We start from the raw sequence: 20,590 nt of genomic DNA, 5'->3' as shown, positions 1-20,590 counted from the left end.
CTGATATTTTATTATCAACAGTAGAAACTGCCAGTTTCTACTGTTCTGAGGCAGTTTTTGGGGAAGTTATGCTGCTTGGTACCACAACGACATCATTCAGAACTCCTTCTTCATAGTGCAGAAGTGATTTTAGGTGGACTCTGGACGCAGCAGGGATTCAAAAAGAATCAGATGCTCAATTTCTCTCAGAAAAAAATTGAGTTTTTCAAGGCTTTAAAATTTTGGACTATTTTTTCAGTTCCTATGTTTTCATCTCCCCACCGACTTTGAACACTAACGTGATCTTTAAACAACATTTAAACATTGTTTTCAGAAGTTTAATCTTCATTTAAAAAAAAAAGCCAGAAAAAACCTCAACTCTTATCCATTTCAGTTTAGACACCATTTGTTCTTGTGGGGATTTACAACTCAACTTTACAAAGTACTTTAATAAACCCAAATCTAAGCTGTATTCAGTGCAACTTGAGTGCTCAACCTATGCTGACATAGCCATACCACCTTCTGTTCCTGCTGAAGAAGAAACCAAAGGCATCATCAAACTGAGGCACTATAAACAGAATTTCAGGCATATTTAGGAGCATGCGTATACACAAACACCACTCACATTATCAAAATATAAACATCTTATATTGTTTCCACTTACCCTGTGAATTATGCCTGATGAGTGAATATACTGTAAAAAGAAAAAGTATTTTTTAATGAGGTCCTGACTTTAAGAAGTTGCCTGGGGCAGGGAAAAAGTACTTTTTGATGACGCTAAAGTAATCTGAAATTAGAAAATGTTTATTTATTGCACAGAAGATCTTTTTAGCTACATTTTTAACTTTCAGATAGTTAAACCAGCCTTTTGCCTTTCCCCTCCCTCAATAATGAGAAAACACTAAATCAGTTTCAGTACTGCAACAGATCATACATTTTTTTCTAATTCTTCCCATACATAAAATCCTGTTTCCAGTTAATTTTTGGCACTGCTAGATATGTATATGTATCAAAAATAAATCCTGCTATTTTATATATCAGAAATGATCTCTTGCAATAGATGTCTTTGGTGCGCCATCATAGTTTACCTTCATATGCTCCAGCGGCACTGAGTTTTAAGAGATCATTTAAGACCAGAACAAAAGCCAGTCAAGGTCTCAGCCAAGAAGTCTCACTACATGCTTCAATACTCCCCCAGTGAAACACAGAAAGGTCAAGATACAAGACATTCTCCTTTACCTCAACATTTTCATCACCCTTCCAGCGACCTATTTAAGGGCTCACAAAAGTCAAACCAACAAACTGGATATCTAGGACTAGTTCTTTTGGCAAGACACCTGATCAAATACAGTGTGCACCTGTGACTGTCACCAAATGCTCCCCACTGAGGTACGCAGTTCCTCTCACCAGCTGAATGATGCCCTGGAAGAGACTATCTTCATCACAGACAATAAAGGGAGCCTCTAGCAACTAGTTCAGTCTTAGGCATCTCTTTTGCAAGGACTGAAATGCAGAAAGATGTCCTGAACTGAGGACATCCTTTCACAGACTGGCCTGTGACATGCTAGCACCGTTCACTTCAGGTGTGGGGAACCGATCTGAAAACCCCACAGACCACACTACTGATGGCAGCTCACCTACTGACACCAAGAACACGAGAACAATAAAGGCTTTTTAAAAAGTCCCCAGAAAAGACGGATGACATGCAAATCCCACCAGCTTCACCTGGAGAGTTTCCATCTTATTCCACCCTGAAGAATGGGACAACAACTGGGAAAAGAGTTACTGGGAACCAGCTGCCAGAGCCAGGAAAGACCAACCAGGGACAGTTAGCACGGCATCAGAGAGATGCACAAAGCACTGAACTTTCCAGGGTAACTGCCAACCAGTCATAACCCCAGTAACCACCGTCTTCTTCCCCAGCAGCCACGAAGATGAGCAATTAAGCTTGTAAATGCAACAGTCTCTCTGCAAAGGGATTCTCATAGTCCACCTGATGAGGGCACCAAGGAAAACAAGGCAAAGCTACACATCAAAGCCAACTTCTTCAAACAGATCCAATGTACATTTCAGACTTAGGTTTCTGAATTTAAACAAACCCCATACAATTTCAGCAGCACAAGATCTGGATTTAAGGCACTGAGTTTTTAAAGCAGTGACTGAACAAAAACAAAATCTCTGACGTTTACTTTCTCCTCTCTTACACCTGACACAGCACTCCAGATGTGGTCTCGTAGGTTCTGAAAAGAGGGGGGAAAAAATTCACTTCCCTTAACACTGTGCCTACAGCTTCCCCAATCCAGCCCAGATAGTGGTAGGGCTCCAGTGCCGCACAGGCACACTGCTGACTGCCGTGCCAGAGTCCATGCAGGTCTTGGTATTTGTGGTAGACCAGTTCCTGCTGCATATTACTTGCAGATTAGGCAAGGTTTAACATCACCCATAGGAAATGCCAAAGCACTTCACAGGATTTCCTGGGGCAGACACAAGGGGCGGAGGGCACAGGGCTGTTCCCCACAATGTAGGCTGTAAAACTGATACAGCAAATGAAGAACTATGAAACGCTGTATCTGTCATGGATGTGCATGAAGTGGATCATGATGGGAGGAACCAGATTCAGAAAGAGGAAGTCAGTCATTTGTACACAGAGACCCAAGAGGATATATATGCTCTGGGATTTTTTCTTTTTTTTTTTTTCCTTTCTTTTTTTTAAAAGAAATGTATCTGCAAGTAGTTAAGACTCCCCATAAATGAAGAAAAAGATGATGTCTTCTGCCAATAGCCATCTTGATCAAGGACATCACAATGACTACTTGCATTCTAAATCATTTCAATGTCTTCTTACTGCAGCCTCTTAATTTTCCAGAGCAGATGCTCAAAGTTTTCTACAGGCTATTTTTGCTGCTATGACTGTACCCAGTAAGGAAATAACTGGCAGACCCAGGAATTTCTGCACCTAAGAATGTGGCATGTAGAAACAGGAATTAAAAGGACTGCACCATTTGGAGTTTTAGTTAAAGTAAATCTCACCTGTTTGGGTGAAGAGTGTGGTTCTCCTGGCATTCTCACCCCACTGAAGGTCAGTTAATAATCTGGGGAGACCTCCTATATTTTCTAAACACTCCTATTAATACAACAATACTGAGATCATAAGAAGTAGCACTTATTACTGGTGCTACTGTACACATCAGCCTTTCTGTAAGCTGAAATACTGGTGCTGTGCTGCAGTGTTTCTTTAACAATAGCAGTATTTTTTTAACTAGATTTTATTATCTCCTGGCAGGTAGCAGCACTGGAACTATGCCAGTCTTCATTCAGAAAATTTTCCATTTCAGTTCAATAACCTTCTGAAATGGGATCCTATTCTTACTGATTCTCCTCATTAAATTACCTGTTCATTGACAGATTTTTCACTCTTGACATGGCAAAAACATCCAGACCAGAGCAGACATATCCTTCACAATGTTATTACCATTTCACCTGAACAATATTTGATTCAGGAACCAGTTAACATGACCAAAGTGCCTTGCAGCAGAGGAGCTCTCTGCACTATCCTAAAGACAATTTTTGGTAGCATGAATAAATCCTTGAATGCAAGCTTCAGATTGTGCTAGGAAGCTATCCAACAGTTATCTAAATTCTAAGCATTCTTGTCTGGATATGCAATTGCTACGTGAAATAAAAAGTTAATCAAAAGGGAATTAGAAAAGACTCAGGAGAAAGTATTCTAGGCAGCATGCAAAATTAAAATGAGTGACTTGGCAGGGAAGGAAAAACTGAAGAGGAAATGGTTGAGAGGGGGAAGGGAAAGCAGAGAAGCAGAAAGAACAACATAAACATGAACAAAAGACAGTAAATAGAGACAGCAAAAAAGAGAACTAGAGCAGATAAATATTACCATGAGTAAGACAAAAGAAGCCTGAACTGGTGTTTGCATGGCCCATGAGCTATCTGCCCATTCTCAGATACTGTACAAGCAAAGAAACAGGACTGCCACTCACCCCCCCAGACCTCTACAAACAGGAACCCAACTGGCACTCCTGCAGAAGAGGGACCCAAGACTGAAAGCACTGGAAGCTCCAGCCCCGTTCCACCTACATAAAGACATTTATGTTCAGCTTGCCTTCTGTACTTTCTGACAATACACAGCTTTTCTGTCAAACAAAAAAATGATGAAAGCCCTTCCAAGATGCAAGATCATACCTAAATAAAATTTAATGCCAGACTAAGGCCTGACTAGGAAACAAAGGAGAGGCATGTCATCGTTTTTAAGACTGTCAAATCACATTGTTTTTTCCTACCACAGATGAAGTTAAAGTCTGATTAAATTACAAGGCTTACCAAAGAAAGGAAATGAATATTTCATTCTCTATGGAAAGAAGACAGTAGAATGGCAGGAACAGATACTAACTGTCAAACAAGGACTGTATAGATTTACAGAGCAAAGACTTGAGGGCTTGATACAAATCTTCCTGAACTCAGTATGAACTTTCTATTGACCTCAATTTATATATGTATTTTAAATCAAGCATTTTGGTATACAGCCAATCCAGAACCGGGCTACAGGTAGAATGTAGAAACAAAGCCTGCAAGGAACTGACTTGGGGTCTTTGCAAAAATCTCTCTTATCCTTTCACAACACATCACTCATGCAGTTTTCTCTACACACATTTAACTGTCACGTGTAAAAAGGTTGTTGCAATAGAAGTATGCAATGTGACAAAAATGGTGAACAGCCTCCTTGTCTTTGACCAGACATAAATACAGATACCATAAAGTGCTTATGTACTTTACACAAAGAACAAATGCATATTGCAGGTAACATCTTTAACACCAAAAAAAACCCAAAAATCAAGTCCATCGAAGTTAGAACATGCAAAAAAAAACATTACGCACTATAAAAATGAGAGGCTAAGCTTGGGAAGTTGAAAGAGTTTTACAACAAAGATCTACAGAGTGGCATATTCCTCCTTCCCAAGTGTTGCAAGTATTTTTTCCCTTTTAATGCCTCAACTGAGCGCTAGCTAAGGGTATGCTTTGCTCCCCCTGCCACCCCCTGCCAAAAAAGCAATCTAAGTGAACACAGATGGGCTGTCTTTAGTTCAGATAGAGTAGACCTTAAAAAGCACAAGATTTTAATGCAAAACTTGGCAGACCCTTTCTTAAACAGCCAACTTACTGATATCTGTAAAAGAAGAAACAAATTACTGACCCATTTTCTTTTTTCTCTGCATGCTAGCTTTCAGCTTAACCCACTTCCTAGCATGGACAGGGCTGCAAGAACGTCCCTCAAGCAGTGGACCATTCCTATTTCTCAAAGATATTTCCAACCAGGTGTAGTATTGTGTCTGGATGAATTGGTTTCAAGAAGAATCCAAAATCTAATGGAACAGATATAGTATAGACTGTTCTCAAATGTTTGCCATGCAATAGGAAATAACAAAACATCAGAGTCCAGTAGCTGAATAGTCTTTTTTCCTGCTGGTCATTTTGAGGTAAGTACAGCTGTACTCTCAAAAATGTGGGGGAAGAAACAAAATATTCAGGCAAACCACTTCCATAAGAAGACCTAACAGAGTTACAGAGACCAGAGATACCAATTTACTAGGGCTATCTTGGCATCCCTGCTGATTGCCTTGTAACTGGAATGAGAACTGCTCTCATTTTTATCAAATCTTGGGAATAGCAGGGAACATCAAGAAATTCCTGCTTTTTTCCTCTGTGATGGGTTGACCTTGGCTGGCCACCAGGTGCCCACTGAGCAGCTCTCCCATTCCTTCTCCTCAGCAAGGCAGGGGGGAAAAAAATAAAATGGAAAAGCTTGTGGGTCAAGATAAGGACACGGAGATAACTTGCCCATTACCGTCACAGGCAAAACAGACTCGACTTGAGGAAGATTAATTTAATTTATTGCCAATTAATAACAGAATAGGATAATTAGAAACAAAAAAAATCAAAACTAAAACCACCTTCTCCCCGCCTCGCCCTTCCTCCCAGGCTCAGCATCACTCCTGACTCTTCTACCTCCTCCCGCCAAGCAGCACAGAGGGACGGGAATTGGCATCGTGTGAGTTCATGATGTGTTGTCCCTCCTCAGGCTCTTCCCCTGCTCCAGCATGCTGTCCCTGCCACAACAGACAGTCCTTCATGAACTGCTCCAGTATAAGTCCCTTCCAGGGACTTATATAAGTCCTTCAGGAGCAGACTGCTCCAGTGCGGGTCCCCCGTGGGCCACAAGTCCTGACACAAAACCTGCCAGAAGCCTGCTCCAGCACAGGCTCTCCACGGGCTGTAGCTTCCTTCAGGACACATCCATGTGCTTCAGCATGGGGTCCTCCAAGGGCTGCAGTGTGGCTATCTGCTCTGAGGTGGTCCTCCATGGGTTACAGGGGGGCAACCTGCCTCACCATGGCCTTCTCCAGGGGCTGCAAGGGAATCACCACTCCAGCACCTGGAACACCTCCTCCTCCTCCTCCTCGTTCCTCACTGACCTTGGTGTCCGCAGGGTTGTTTCTCTCACATTTTTTCACTCCCCTCTCACAGCTGCTGCACAGCGTATTTCACCCCTCCTTAAATACATTATCACAGAGGTGCCATGAACATTGCTGATGGGCTCAGGTTTAGCCAGGAGTGGGTCCGTCTTGGACCCACCTGGAACTGTCTGTGTTTGACATGGGGGCAGCTCCTGGTGTCTTCTCACAGAAGCCACCCCTGCAGTCCCCCACTACAAAACCTTCCCCCACAAACCCAATACACCCTCTTTAATTCCTGCTCTGTTTTCTTTAGATGTATGTCAACAATGCAGTTGCTCCCCTTGCCCTCCTTATTTACTGATCCAACAGGCTTCAGTGTCAACCTTCAAGTGCCACAAACCCCACTGTTGGTCTCTGAGACAATCTAGGCCACTAGGACCAAAATATGTTTCTAGGTCATTTCATTGGAATTAAATTCATTATTCATTTTTTCCGCTACACTCAACTCATTCTAATTTTTCACAGTTCATATATTGCTTGTCTGTAAAATTAGCCCAAATGATGTTTTTCATCTCTGGTGAATAGCATGCCTCTGCTGGAAACCTGTTTCCCAGACAGCTACCTGCAACAAAACAGACGACTCCACTTATATGGTCCTTGACAAAACAATTATTATGACATGGCTTTGTAATTAGGGAACTAACTACAAAACTGAAATAACTCCACATTCAAAGCCCAGATTGGAGGTGAATTCCCTATAGTTTAAATAAAGCCTATTTTCATAAACTTGGCTTTAGTTTCTGCATTTGTAAAATGGGAATTACAGCATTTAAATGCACAACTGTAGAATAAAAAGGATAATTACTTAGCATACATAGAAGGCTGCGTGAGTGAAAATCTACTGAATGAAGAACACAAAATCCAAGGTAGGGTCAAAGAGAAATTAATAATGCAGGACTCAAAGACAAAGTGTAGTTATTAAGCTTTGTGATGGGAGTAAAACAATTTACTTGCCCTTCTGTATCTGTTAAGTACTGAGAGACAAAAGAATCTTGGGTACGCTGTTCCTGATGTTCTTGTCCAGAAACAGCATGCTATCCTGTGATATTATTTACTTTTAATAGTGTTTGGCAATGCAAATATAGATCTGGAAGAATCAGCACCCTGATGGATGTGCCAGACCTTCCTGTATCAAAACCAGTTCTGTATCTCCGCTGCACAAGAACACCCCTATGCAACACCCCTTCCAGCCCACTGACTCCACTTACCTCTGCACGAGCGCAGAGGAAAGTCTGCCCTTACATTGTATGTTGCAGGCACAGGACCATAAAACCGAAATCGTACAGTGCAAGCAGCAGCCAAGGAACAACACTCAATTCCAGACAGTGCTGTTCCGCGGCCTCGTTACAATGTGCATCTCCAGAGCAACAAAGGGAATTAAATGGCCATCACTGCAGGAAAGCCTGGCTGAAGCCTGCAGAGCTAGGTCAAAGTCTTTTTTCCTCTTGGAATTGTGTCACTAGAAGAACAAAATAATAAAGAAATAATAGTCTTTTTATGATCAACATTTTTGTACACCCAAAAATCAGACATTACAACTGAAGAACTGCAGTACCAATCTAGATTGAGAAACATTTTTATCTCACATTAATATAGGTTATAGATGGACAGGAAGCTTAAAGAGTATCTTCTTTTTGTGTCGAAAAACACAAACTTCAATAATTACAATCCATTTTAAAAAACCCAAATAGAGGAAAAAAGCAGTAGCAATAATAAACAATATTTAGCAGAAAGATAAGGAAGAAAAGCATACGAAGTATATGACAGCTAATACATTTAGAATCATCTTTGTGAGAGTCGGTAAAATTCAAAGGTATGTTGTTTTGCTACAGCTGTTGGCTCTGCAGCCCACAGAAGTATAAGATCCAAGAGATAAAAGAGAGATGAATGTAAACATTATTTCTGAGAGAGAGTCGGGGATTAATGGTCAGGCTTAACTGGATTTACACTTAGGGTTATTCTCTCTCAAAAAAAAAAAAAAGAAAGAAAATCATGAAGAAGCCCAACAACTAACTTAAGGATGGAGTCTAGTTATACTTTTTGTTCAAGTGTAAGAAAATTTTACACTGAAATTATTATTCTTTCCCAGCTGCCGTGCTCCAGCTAAGTTGTGACTTACTGGAAGAGCTACAGATGAAGCTTTCCTACACAGGTCACAACTAGACAAATCTGAATGGTCCCTTCCAGCCTTTTATGAATCATTCCATAATTTCACAGTGTAAAATGCCAGCATATTACATGCAAAAACAGGCACTAGAAGACAAAATCAAGCAAAGGTGGCAGGAGGCCTGCATGATGAATGAAGAGCTTCTAAGGAAACCCAAACATAAAAAAGAAGCGTATATGAGGTAGAAGCAAAGTCAGGTCACTCAGCAGGAATGTGGGGACACTGTCCAAGTGTGCAGAGATGCAGTTAGGAAAGGCAAAGCCCTGGTGCTGATCGTGGTGAGGGACATGAAGGGCAATGAGAAGAGGTTCTACATGCATATCAGGAGCAAAAAGAAAACTAGGGAAAACGCAGGCCCACTGCTGAATGGGGCAGAGCATCAGGTGACAAGGGGCATGGAAATGGCCAAGGTACTCAACATATTCTTTCCCTCCACCGGTAATATTTGCTAAATCATAGGTCCCCGAGACCACTAGGAAAGTCTGGAGCAAGAAAAACCTACCCTCATTGGAGAAGGATCAGATTAGGGAACACTGAAACAAACTGGATAGACACAAGTCCCTGTACCCTGGGATGGGATGCACTCATGAATACTAAGGGAAGTTGGCCACAGTCATCATGAGGCCACTCAACAATACGTGAAAGGTCATGGTGATCAGATGTTCCTTATGACAAGAAGTAGGCAAATATTGTTTGTGTCTTCAAAAAGGGCAAGGAGGAAGAGGATCAAGGAACTAATGGCCAGTCAAACACACCTCACTCCCTGGGAAGTTAACGAGCAAATTATTCTGGAAACCATTTCCAAGTATAACAAGGACAAGGAGGCGACTGACAGTAGTCAATATGGATTTATAAAGGGGAAAATCATGTCTGATTAACCTCTTATCCTTCTATGATAAGATGACTGGCTTGGCGGGTGATGGGAGGGCAGTTGATGTTGTTTACTTTGATTTTAGCAAGGCTTTTGAAACTGTCCCATAACACCCCCACAGACAGAGGAAGTACAAGCTAGATTACTGGACAGCGAGGTAGACTGGACCACTTGGATCAAAGTTAACTGAGTCAGTTGGCTAAACTGCCTGGATCAAAGGGTTGTGATGAGTGGCAGGAATTCCAGCTGGAGGTCCATCACTAGAGTGCCCCCCCTAGGGTCAGTACTGAGGCCAGTCCTGTTTAACATCTCCATTACCGACCTGGATGATGGGACAGAGCGCACCCTCAGCAAGTCAACAGATGACACAAAACTGAGAGGAATGTTCATACACCAGAGAGTTGTGCTGCCATTTAGTGAAACCTCCACAGCCTGGAGAAATGGGCTGACAGGAACTCACTAAAGTTCAACAAAATCCTGCACCTGGGAAGGAATAATCCCATGCACCAGTACAGGCTGGGGACTGACCAGCTTGGCAGAAAAGGACCTGGAGGTCCTGATGAACAAGTTGAATGTGAGCAATGTGCCCTTGCAGCAAAGACAACCAAAAGACTCCTGCATCAGGCAAAGGATTGCCAGCAACTTGAGGGAGGTGATCCTTCCCCTCTGCTCAGCTCTGGTACGACACACCTGGAGTACTGTGTCCAGCACTGGGCTTCCCAGTTAAAGAGACACTGAAGCAAATCCAGTGAAGCTCCATGAAGATGATTACAGGACTGGAGCATCTGATATAAGGGGAGAACCGGAGACAGACAGGATTGTTTAGCTGGGAAAATGCTCATGGTCCATCTTTTCAATATGCATAAATACTTGATGGAGGCAGTAAAGATGACAGAACCATATATTTGTAAGTAGTGCCCAGTTGCCACGAGGCAATGGGGAAAAAATGAAACACAGGAATTTACATTTAAACATAAGAAAAACTTAGTTTGCTGTAAGGGAGATTGAACACTGGAACAGATTGCCTAGAGTGGCTGTGGAGTCTCCATCCTTGGGGATACTTAAAACCCAACTGCACAAGCTCCTGAGCAGCCTGCTCAGTTTGACCCTGCTTTGTGGAGGGGGATTGGACTGTATAGTCTCCAGAGGTTTCTTTCAATCTCAGCAAGTCCATTAAAAGGCATTAAAAAGTTATTTTATTTCAGTGGACTCCCTTCTGACATCTTTCACAGCTGTTTAACTCAGGTGCCTATGAGTTTAGGCTTGTAAGCGATTTACCCGTGCTCCTCATCCACACTCATCCACACCCTCCCTAATCCCATATACATACACACAGATAGATACACACACACACACACACACATATATATATGCTCCTCAAAAGAACACAGAAAGATACTACACTTGAAGCAAGTCAGGTGCAGAGTGCCTTAGCAATGGTGTGTCAGACCAGTACTGGTAAGCTACGGAAACATTTTCAAATTAGAGAAATTTGAAGCTGACGACATAGCTGAGGGCTCAAGTCAAGGGAGTCCTGTCTCTGAACTCAACAGTGGTTTCAGTCTCAGTCTCCATGCTCTCCAACTAGCCACACTAAGTATGCTATAGCAGCACCACAAGCAACTAAAAATCACAGCAGGGACATTCTGGTGTACTCAAATAAGGAAACCAAGGCCATCCTTGATCAATGTACTATACGGATCTTTAATGACTCGCTTTTCCTTTTGCTTGAAGAAAGCCACAAACAAAACCATCATACAAAAAAAAACCAGATAACATTAACCATCACAAACCAACTTTATGCAGAATGTCACTATTTTTACTATACAAGGCAAGATAAATTTTATCTTGATACCAAATAAGTATTTATAGTTCTCCATAATGGTTTACTAGGAAAAAAAGATTGTGAAATCAAAATAAGTACTGCAGTATAAGTGGCAAACCTTTAAGCCTTTCAACATCTGATATACCAGGAACTGGATTCGGTCTTCAGTTAGCTTCTCATGCTTCATTATCTTACTCAAGTCTGTTCCCATAAATGGCATGACAAGGTAGCTTAAAAAAAAAAGGAAAGAAAAAAGGAGAGAACAACTTTAATTTGTCAAATAAATTGAAATATAATTGTATGCTACAGTTCAGCAATCATATTAAAATACAGATCATTCCATTTACCAAACAATTCTGTCATCATGCCTCTGCCCTCCAAGTTTCTCTGGTTTTGATTGTCATAAAGAGGTATTGTCCAACCCTGACACTGATTATGGAGAGTTGCTAGTTATCTGGAGAGTGCAGATTCTGAACTAGTTAGAAAGAACCTAACCAGAGCCATGTGATATTTCAAAGCCACATACACAGAAAACAGACATTCAGGCAAAGCTGTGCATCTCACAATCACGACCATAACAGCATTGAACTAACAGCAACCAAACTGCCTAGGTGGTTCATTCAAATAGACAAGGTCAGATGTAACAGAAATAGAGATGATCAAATTAGGAGGCAACAGTAACTTCCATTAATTTTCATCTGGAATCATAAACTGGGATGCTCAGCACTTAGTACTGTAAGGGACACCAGCAACAGAAGGCTTGAGAATGTGAAGCTGGCATTTCAAGGCTAGTCTTCACTTAAGATCCAAAGCTGTTCTTCGCGCTGTCATGAACTCATCCTTCAGAGTCTATCCTTCAAGTCAGGTCCGAACAGAGCCAGAGCCAGTCATGTCTGGCACCTGAGGATAAAATCATCAGTTTTCCTCTTCTTATGAAGATGAGCAGATGCATTTGCATGAACCAAAGAATGAGATATGATCATCGTTTCATAGCTACAAAGTTTATTATTTAGACTTAAATGGGTTTTCTCTGGTCAGAATATGCAAAATGGTATTTTCTACAATTAAACCTGTATGAAAACTTAATCTATTCTATTAGAATTGTAACTATAAACAAAACAGAAATTTAATATAAAGTCATAAGGGAGATGGGGCACTGACCAAACATTTTTTTCCCCCATGACTTTGGGGATCAGGACTTAGGCTCCCACAAATCTGCTTGAATGTGATCTTTACACAATAGGTCACAGACAACATCTCATGACTAGTCAGCAAAAGCAAAATCTCCCTCAAAAGACCCATTTGACCTTAATCCACAAAAGCTGTTTCTCCACTTTTGTTTTAAATGTACACACACCTACCTCTGCTTATCTCTAACAGCTTGCCTGAAGTCTTGAAAGCAAATTCTGTCATAGGCTCACCTGTTGCAGTTTCAGTTATAAAAATGACTCTCCTGCTTGACTTGCACCTCCAAAACTTGAAGGATGACTTTAGGATCCCATTTAAAAAAACCACAATGCTTGAATGCTAATCACATACATGTGCATTTTATCACATATGCTATATAAAAGCTAGCATAATAGGCAATGTGGACAACAAACTTTTTGGCCAAATGATCATTTTGGCCCAAATCATCATTATGAACACACAGTGCATGTTTTCTGTACTTCCTTTTCCTGTCAAATAGCTTTCTTTGTTAACATATAAATATGTAAGGTTGTTTTCAAAACACAGCTACATTAGTTGAAATCCAGAACAGTTCTATGACCGTAACTTGAAATCTACATTAAGCCCAACAGGACTTCTGAGCACTGTTTATCTACGACTCCAGTTAACAAAGATTGCAGCAGGATCCACAAGCAAAACAACGGACATGCTAAATATCATGTGTCTGAGATGCCACCGAAAGGCCAGGGAGATGCACATGGCTGGTGCTAGGAACGATCTATATCCTGTGCTGTTTGGACCACTGGACTGGGAAACCAGTCCAGGAGTACAACAGAACACAGTGTAGATAACCACTAAAAATTCTGGCAGTTTTGAATAAGGATGGATCACACTGGAGACACGTCGTGTAGCAGGTATCATTTTCAGCCTACTTGTTTGGGTTAAGAATTGTCCTATCATTTGGGCAACCTGGGCCTCAGGGTAAGGAATGAGTGCTTGAAAATTGGATTAGGAAATCCACCAAACTGTCATTTACTAAGGGCTGAAAGAAGTACACACCTTGAAAAATAGGTAACTGGTTCTAACGACAATCTGAAAACCTCAGCCTACCAATTTTGAAGTTGCACATAAGAGTTTTATTAAGAAGAAATTTAGAAAAAACCCCGTGGAGCAACAATTTTGTAATTCTCCATTTAAAAAAAGCAACAACCCTTCCTCCTGCACAAGCAATGATGCCCTGCTCTCAAACACAAACAATGTAGAACTTACAAGTCGTTAAACTTCTCCAGTGTTATATCTGGTGTAAACACATCCAATATTCCAATGACCTAAAAATAAGGGAAGAGGGAGAAAAAAACCCCATGGATTAGTATTGATTTAACACAAAAAATCCCAAACTGCATAAGTGACAAAATATAATAAAAAACATTTCCATAGTGAGACATTAGCTACAGGCATAAAGATGGCAGAAAGAATACCTGAAGTAGTGCCTAGCAACACCAGGATTTGTTACATGTTAAATTTTGTAACTCTGAGGGCTGTTTGACTCTTATTAAAAAAAAAAAAAAGTATTTACTTGAACAGAAAGTTCACAGGCTAACAGTTTTCTGTAAGAGGAGAGAGCATCTTTTAACTTGAACCACTTGAGTGTCGAAAACAAACCAGACAAATTGGTTTATAGCCCGAGGCAGCTGTAAGTGCCATTCACCTAGCTGGGCCCGCTGCCTGACAATGAAGAACAATTTAAAACATCTTCTAATTTCAGTAACAGGGTAATTTAGGTACATAGACTACAATACGTAATTGGGAGTACAGAGAAGAAACCAGAACTAAACTGTTTTTATAAAGAGTAAATTATCAAAAGCTTAATATGATTTACTATGGCTTACAGCTTAGGTTCTCCTTAAGAGCATTTTTTGTCAAACAAAAGCATTCTACCACTCAACAGAGAAATAACAGATTTCCCACCACAGTTTTTCCTACTAGTATGGTTTTCAGCAGAATTACACCAACTGACTAGATGCACTACGGTAACTGCCAAAGCTTCTCTCAAGCCCATTAAACACCAGAAAATTAAATACATAGAACTCGGTGCTCCAGAAGACATAGACTAAAGCCACATCTCAGGTTGGATGCTGCTTAATACAGGCAGTGCCTAAATAGCACAGGTTTTTGGAGTCACTTCTTTTCTACTTCTACTACTAATTCAACGACCATTTCTGCCTGCTCAGAAAAAGCCTCCCAAGCCCTGGACTGCTCGTGGTGTTTCCCAGCTGCAGGCTGCCACGTCAATAGGGACATGGAGGGGGCTGTTGGAAAGCAAGCTAAAAGACTAATAACCTTTATAACCTTGTTCAGACCTGTCTCCATGGCCATACAATTTAAGGACATCAGATTATACATCAAACTAAAACTGTATAAAATTAGAAACCGCAAGAAAGAAACCAGGAGTAATAGCATATTAGGTTGTCTAATGTTACCATCAAAACACTAAAAGAAGGACCGAAAAATCCACTTTGACAACAATCAAGATGGATTTTGGATATTACTACTATGTCTTAATTGCTCCACAAAACAAGAGTTCTTCAAAAAAAGTATGTGGAAGTAAAGAGAAGTGAAAGCAGAAATGCAGGAAAAAAATGCAAGAAAAGAAAGGTGACTTCCTTTATTTAAAGCTTTAAATAAAAATTTCCAACTGTGATGAAATCCCTACTGCACCTATTTTTATCTTGTCCACATTCAGGGGGAACTACTACAGTTAGCCTGGATATTATCAAAATGTCATAATGATAAACAAGATAGAAAAACTAATAAAGACGAAGACAGAAAATTACAACTCTTTTTCTTTGTAGCCACACATCTCTTTGGAAAAAAAATCACTAATAATATTTTCCTGAGGACTGCTACATGAAACTAATTAAATAAGAATAATATAACTACCATAAAACAGTAATTAAACCCACAGAGGATGTGGTTATTATTTGAAGTAATACCTTCAGTGATAACATTACAGCAAGATTTTTTTTTTTTACATTTTCTTTTTGCACAACAGTTTTACATAAGGTTTTACATTTCTGTGCAGAGGCTGGGAGAGAAAGGGAGGAGAGAGGAATTAGGAAGACGTACGTGACCACAATGGAGCATAATGCAGCTCTACGGGCATTTCCTAAGGCAGCGTGTGTACACACACAGCATACACAGCCAGAAAAGTTGTGTGCTCTCCAAAGATTTCAGTATTAAAGAGAAGGAAGCTAATGTTTTAACAGTAAACTTAGCCAATATGCACTTCTTTCCCTATTAAGACCCACTTTTTCAGAAGTCCCGTTTGCTCTCCTCAAGGAGATATTTCCATGCCTTCATTCACCTAAGCCAGAAATGCAAGAAAATAAACCCCACCAGTGAAAGACACAGCGAAACTCCAGCAGTGAAAGACACAGGGACACCACAATAAAAAGGAAGGACACCGTAGAGGGTGAAACAGTGTGGCTGCTGTACCTCATCCCTCTGTGCACCCGCTGTGAAACACGGGAACATGAAGAACACACCAGCCTCAAAACACACTCAATGAAGTTCACTAACATTTTATTGCTTCAAGTAAACAGAGTTCCTGGTAGTTACTTAATGATGCCTGATAGACAATACACACTACTGCTGAGGTAAGGCTGCAGACTCATGGAGACAAGCTCATAATTGCTGCAAATCCTGTGTGGCGAAGAATACTACCAAGACCAATACTCAGCTCCCACTGAAGGGAATTTTAAATAATCACCCAGAAAACTCTTTTAACATGCCAAGGATTTCACAATACTTCTTTTCTAGCTTTACAAAGCAAGCTTTCTAAAAACTCTGAAATACATTTTAGTGTCCAAAAATGGTAAGACATACTAATAGCTGATTTAAAAATAAAGGTGAGGGACCCATTTCCATTTCCTCAGTGATCTTTGTTTAATAGCTGCACTTTGGGATGACTTCCCTGTACTGGAACAGAGTCATTAGTATTTCCATTTAGGTCACAGCTTTCTGCAGATATGTTAAGCACAAGCAGGTACAGGATAAAATAAAACCTCAAAGGAAGATACACTCCAGCTACTTCTTCAGAAAAAGGAACTGGACAAAGCATAGGAAACACCCTCCTCCATCATATAATGGAAAATTCTGTGTCTGTCTAAAATGCTCTTGATTAGAGTATTTAAAAAAATCTTTTAGGATACTTAAAGACAATGTCCCAGCACGAAAGTAAGCCACTGTAAAACAATTACAAGATTCATTTATATTTCACAGCGTGGGCTACATGGAATGTAACGGAGGTATCTCTGAAACCTTTTCTAGCTCTATTTTTGGTGTTAATTCAGCACACTTACCGATACTATCGGAGATGGAAGCACAGCCAAGGAACGAACCCAGTACACTGTGATGGCAACAAAATACATCCGTGGAAACCAGCAGCAGTGCTGCCCTTTCAGGGTCTCATTTTTCCCCCCATTAACTCTGCCAAAAGGCAATTTCTCAAATGAATTAGCCCACAAAGGATGCACCTTGTTTCCTACCGCCCATTTGACTGAAAACCAACCAGGATTTCTGCAGCCTCCGCTGAAGTATCCTCGCTCATATCTCAAGGAGAGAGCGTAATACTGTCTCTCCCACCTTCCTGCAAAGCAAAATCACAGTAACAGCAAAACGACCCGTCTACTGGTCTAACTTGTTTTCCACAGGCATGCTTTTATTCAACTTATTTACTATGTTGATTGTGTCTCTTCCCTATGAAGCCAGCCAGGGGTGGGTGGCAGCATCTCCAGCCTTTCTTAGCCCTGACGTCCATCCCCTTGCCCCCAAGACATTTATACTGACCACCCTGACCAACCTTAACTACTGTCAACAAATAAATAACAGCTTTGCATTAGTAAGGTGGTTTCTGCCCTTCTCTTCTCAGCTGCCTCCTTTCCCAAACATTATTCTAGCAGTGAAGCACAACAGCAAAGAGCTCCTCATCTCTGTCTTCCCTTGCACTTCCATGTCTTATTCAAGGACTGTTCCATTGCATTTCTGTAAAGGAAAGTTTCTGGTGTAAGCAGCAGCACATCAATGAAAGAACTTGGATCTTGTATAAATTAATAAGTAATGTAGGTTATGTCTCCTACACAGTAAGTGCTGCTTTCTCTTGCAGATGTTACGCATGAAAACACAGTGAAGTTGAATGGCTTTGGCACTCAGGCTACAAACACAAGTACATTTTTTAAGAGATATCCCTGCTGGGGTGCACTGAGCTACATATTATGCTGCATTAAATTTTCTGCAGGGTTAGCTTCAACTTCGTATTCCTGCACTGTTCCACATCACAGGGCACCTGCACTCTTTTACTACACTAAGAAGTCTCAATCTGTTTAAAATTTTAACTATCCACGCAGAAGACTTGCACCATAGTCCCCTTTCTTCCTCACTGATTACTGCTACGTGACACAAGGGATGCCTGCTGATGGCCTGAGAGCTCCTTTCCTTTTCTCTCGCCAGTCGGCACACCCGCAGGCACAAGCCATACCCGCGAGCGTCACCACGCTCTCCTTTCAAAGGACCCATACGTAACACTGCACGGATTCAAATTCTGAGGCCTGACACAACCCCATCTCCAGACTGGATGGCAATCCAAAGAGAAGGTTTGGGTTTCAGTCATGTCTTCCTTATTTTCACTTATTGGACTAAGCTAATCAGTCTGCTTTATTAGCACCCAAGGCTGGGCAGCTGAAGCCTAGCCTAGGTAAAACACCTATCAGGCAGGCTTCTGAAAATAAGCAGAAGTGACAACCGGTACCACTATGCTGATTTACTGGCTTTTGAGTGCCAAACTCAGTGACTGTGGTGTCCTGTTAGCTCCCTAGCTGTGCTAAGCTTTCAGACTGCAGGAAAGCAGCCAGGAGTGTTTCTCCCTCATAACCTTTTGACAGCAATAAACTATCCAGTTATAACTGTATTTTTGCTTTCTTAAGGACCCATAAGAAGATTTGCCACCTCCAGCCAGGATTCCAGAATTGCACTCTGCTGGCACTTGTGTACCCAAAGGATGTGACTTTTTAGCTGGTGCAGTCCTGTAGGACCTGCTGCAGGAAGCCTCTTCTAACATAGTGAGCATGCTTTCATCTGTAAAGGCATCACTCATCTGCAACTCCCTTGTTGGTCTGACTTTGCACACTGCAGAGGCTGTTGCTCTTCCAATGCTCACGTCAGGGCAGACAAACTGCAAAAGGTGACAGTTTTAAGTTTTTCTCAGGCAGGAACGTAAGAGTGCCCCACTATTTTCTCTGGAACAAACTCTTCCCTTGGTTGACACTGTGTAGGTGTAAATAAAAAGCCCAACATTTTTTCAAAATAAAGAAGTCAACAGATTTAAATATTAGCCAACCTAAAAGTGAAGGTCTGCATCATTCTCAGAAACATAACTGTAGAGACAGACGATTCAGTGTCTGTTGGATACCAGAGTTCCTTCCAAAGGGGGGAAAAAAAAAAGCGACATGGTTCTCATAATGAAAAACACACATTGGTCTTCAGATGTGGGAACACACCAGAGAATAATTTCCACTCAGAGCAACGAATGAGAGCATAATATAGAGTACCTTTAAACAAATACTGCAGTTGCCTCTTTCATAGAGGGTTTCCAGGAAGAGAAAACATCTGTAGGATATTAACCTACCGAAGAAATGTTTAATGGGCATTTGTCAAAAATTTTATGCCAGAAACACATTCAGAATTTAAGTCACTAGAACTGTGTCAGAATTCCCATTGGCGCTTATTATGTATACATAGCCATACACATTATGTACACACATATGTACACACACATGCATGCATCACACTGCTAAAATCCACACTCTGTTCTGACACAAGACATCAGCATGAGCCGCTGCTTTCCTCTCCCTCTCTCCAGTGCCATCGCCTCTCACCAGCTGTTTCGCACTCCTGCTGGCAACTTCAAAACTTCTGTTAGTGAACTGGGAGGCGAGAAGGGCACCAGGACTGGACCAGTATGAGTCACTGTGCATTTGTTTCAACCAGAGTGGTATCATGGTACCACTTCCAGTCCAAACGCATAATAAAATCCAAGTTATTTGCCAAATGAAACTAAAGGTTCAGCACCTCTTCTTACTTGTCTGGGTTTAGCTCTGCATACACAGAGATCTCCATTAACTTCAGAAGAATATACGAGTGAAGAGGTATGCAAATATTTGAGAGCCAAAGCCAGAACCAAAGTTAGCATGCTGGCCATATTTTCACTGGGTTCGGTTTTAAATTAGAGCCATAATAGATAGTTTAAAGGGTCCTCACTTTAATTGAGCTAAAAATGGAAAGAAACAGAGAACAAATGTAGCATTACTGAAAAAAACTTCCTAAAGGTAAACAGTCTGTTCTTCTATACAAGATGCAGCAGATGCCGAAGAAGTAATCAAGAGCTGCTAAGGCTGTTGTGGGATGAACACTTCAAGCTAGCATGAATAAATGCAAAAATAAACCCCCACAACAAAACTAGTGCTTTCTTCATTCTGCCTTAGCTGTTTTTATTCCTCATTTTCACACCACACTCTCTTTTGTGCCAGAGTATCTGTTTATGCAGCTACAGAGTGATCCATCAGCTTACCCCACTGGAAACTAACTTTTCTTTTTGGCAATGTCTGAGGAGTTGATCTGGCTTAGGCTGCTTCTTAGACAGTAGAAGTAGCTTACGATGTCTGTGAAACATCCCAGATCCTCTCAAACTAAAAAGGCCTACCCCCCCCAAAAAAAAAAAAAAGGATACCAATGCCATTAAGGACAGCGATTTATCTCCTAACAGTCAGGTCTCGTCCTCTTCATACACAGCCTCTGCCCCATGGTCCTCACCACCATTTCTCCTCCGGATTTCTTTGCAAAGGGTTGATGAGAAGCCCCATGCTATCAAGTCTGCATGATTCACACAAAAATACTCCTCACTTCATTTACGTAATGCCCCACTTGAGAGCCATTAGGGAGCAGAAAGTTCTAGCATATATAATGAAAGACGGTCATGCCAGCAACCAGGGTTG

At 41.1% G+C, this 20,590-nt stretch overlaps 1 protein-coding gene across 2 annotated transcripts in view; it reads right to left on the bottom strand.

The window, feature by feature from the left end:
* Positions 1-20,590, bottom strand: part of MAPK12 (mitogen-activated protein kinase 12) — a 37,626-nt gene that overhangs the window by 12,808 nt on the left and 4,228 nt on the right. Inside the window, exons 3-5 of one of the 2 annotated variants that reach the window (XM_086473567.1) lie at positions 13,812-13,870; positions 11,494-11,605; positions 644-673 (exon numbers count right to left, since the gene is read on the bottom strand). In XM_086473567.1, the coding sequence (XP_086329693.1) occupies positions 644-673; positions 11,494-11,605; positions 13,812-13,870 (201 nt within the window). The remainder of the gene's footprint in view (positions 1-643; positions 674-11,493; positions 11,606-13,811; positions 13,871-20,590) is intronic. The other variant, XM_086473574.1, reaches the window with a different exon arrangement.

This window comes from Leptosomus discolor, chromosome 1, assembly GCF_034619465.1.
Source record: "Leptosomus discolor isolate bLepDis1 chromosome 1, bLepDis1.hap2, whole genome shotgun sequence".
Lineage (NCBI taxonomy): Eukaryota > Metazoa > Chordata > Aves > Leptosomiformes > Leptosomidae > Leptosomus > Leptosomus discolor.
The sequence above is the reverse complement of the archived record's forward strand: the minus strand, read 5'-3'. Positions and strand labels throughout refer to the sequence as shown.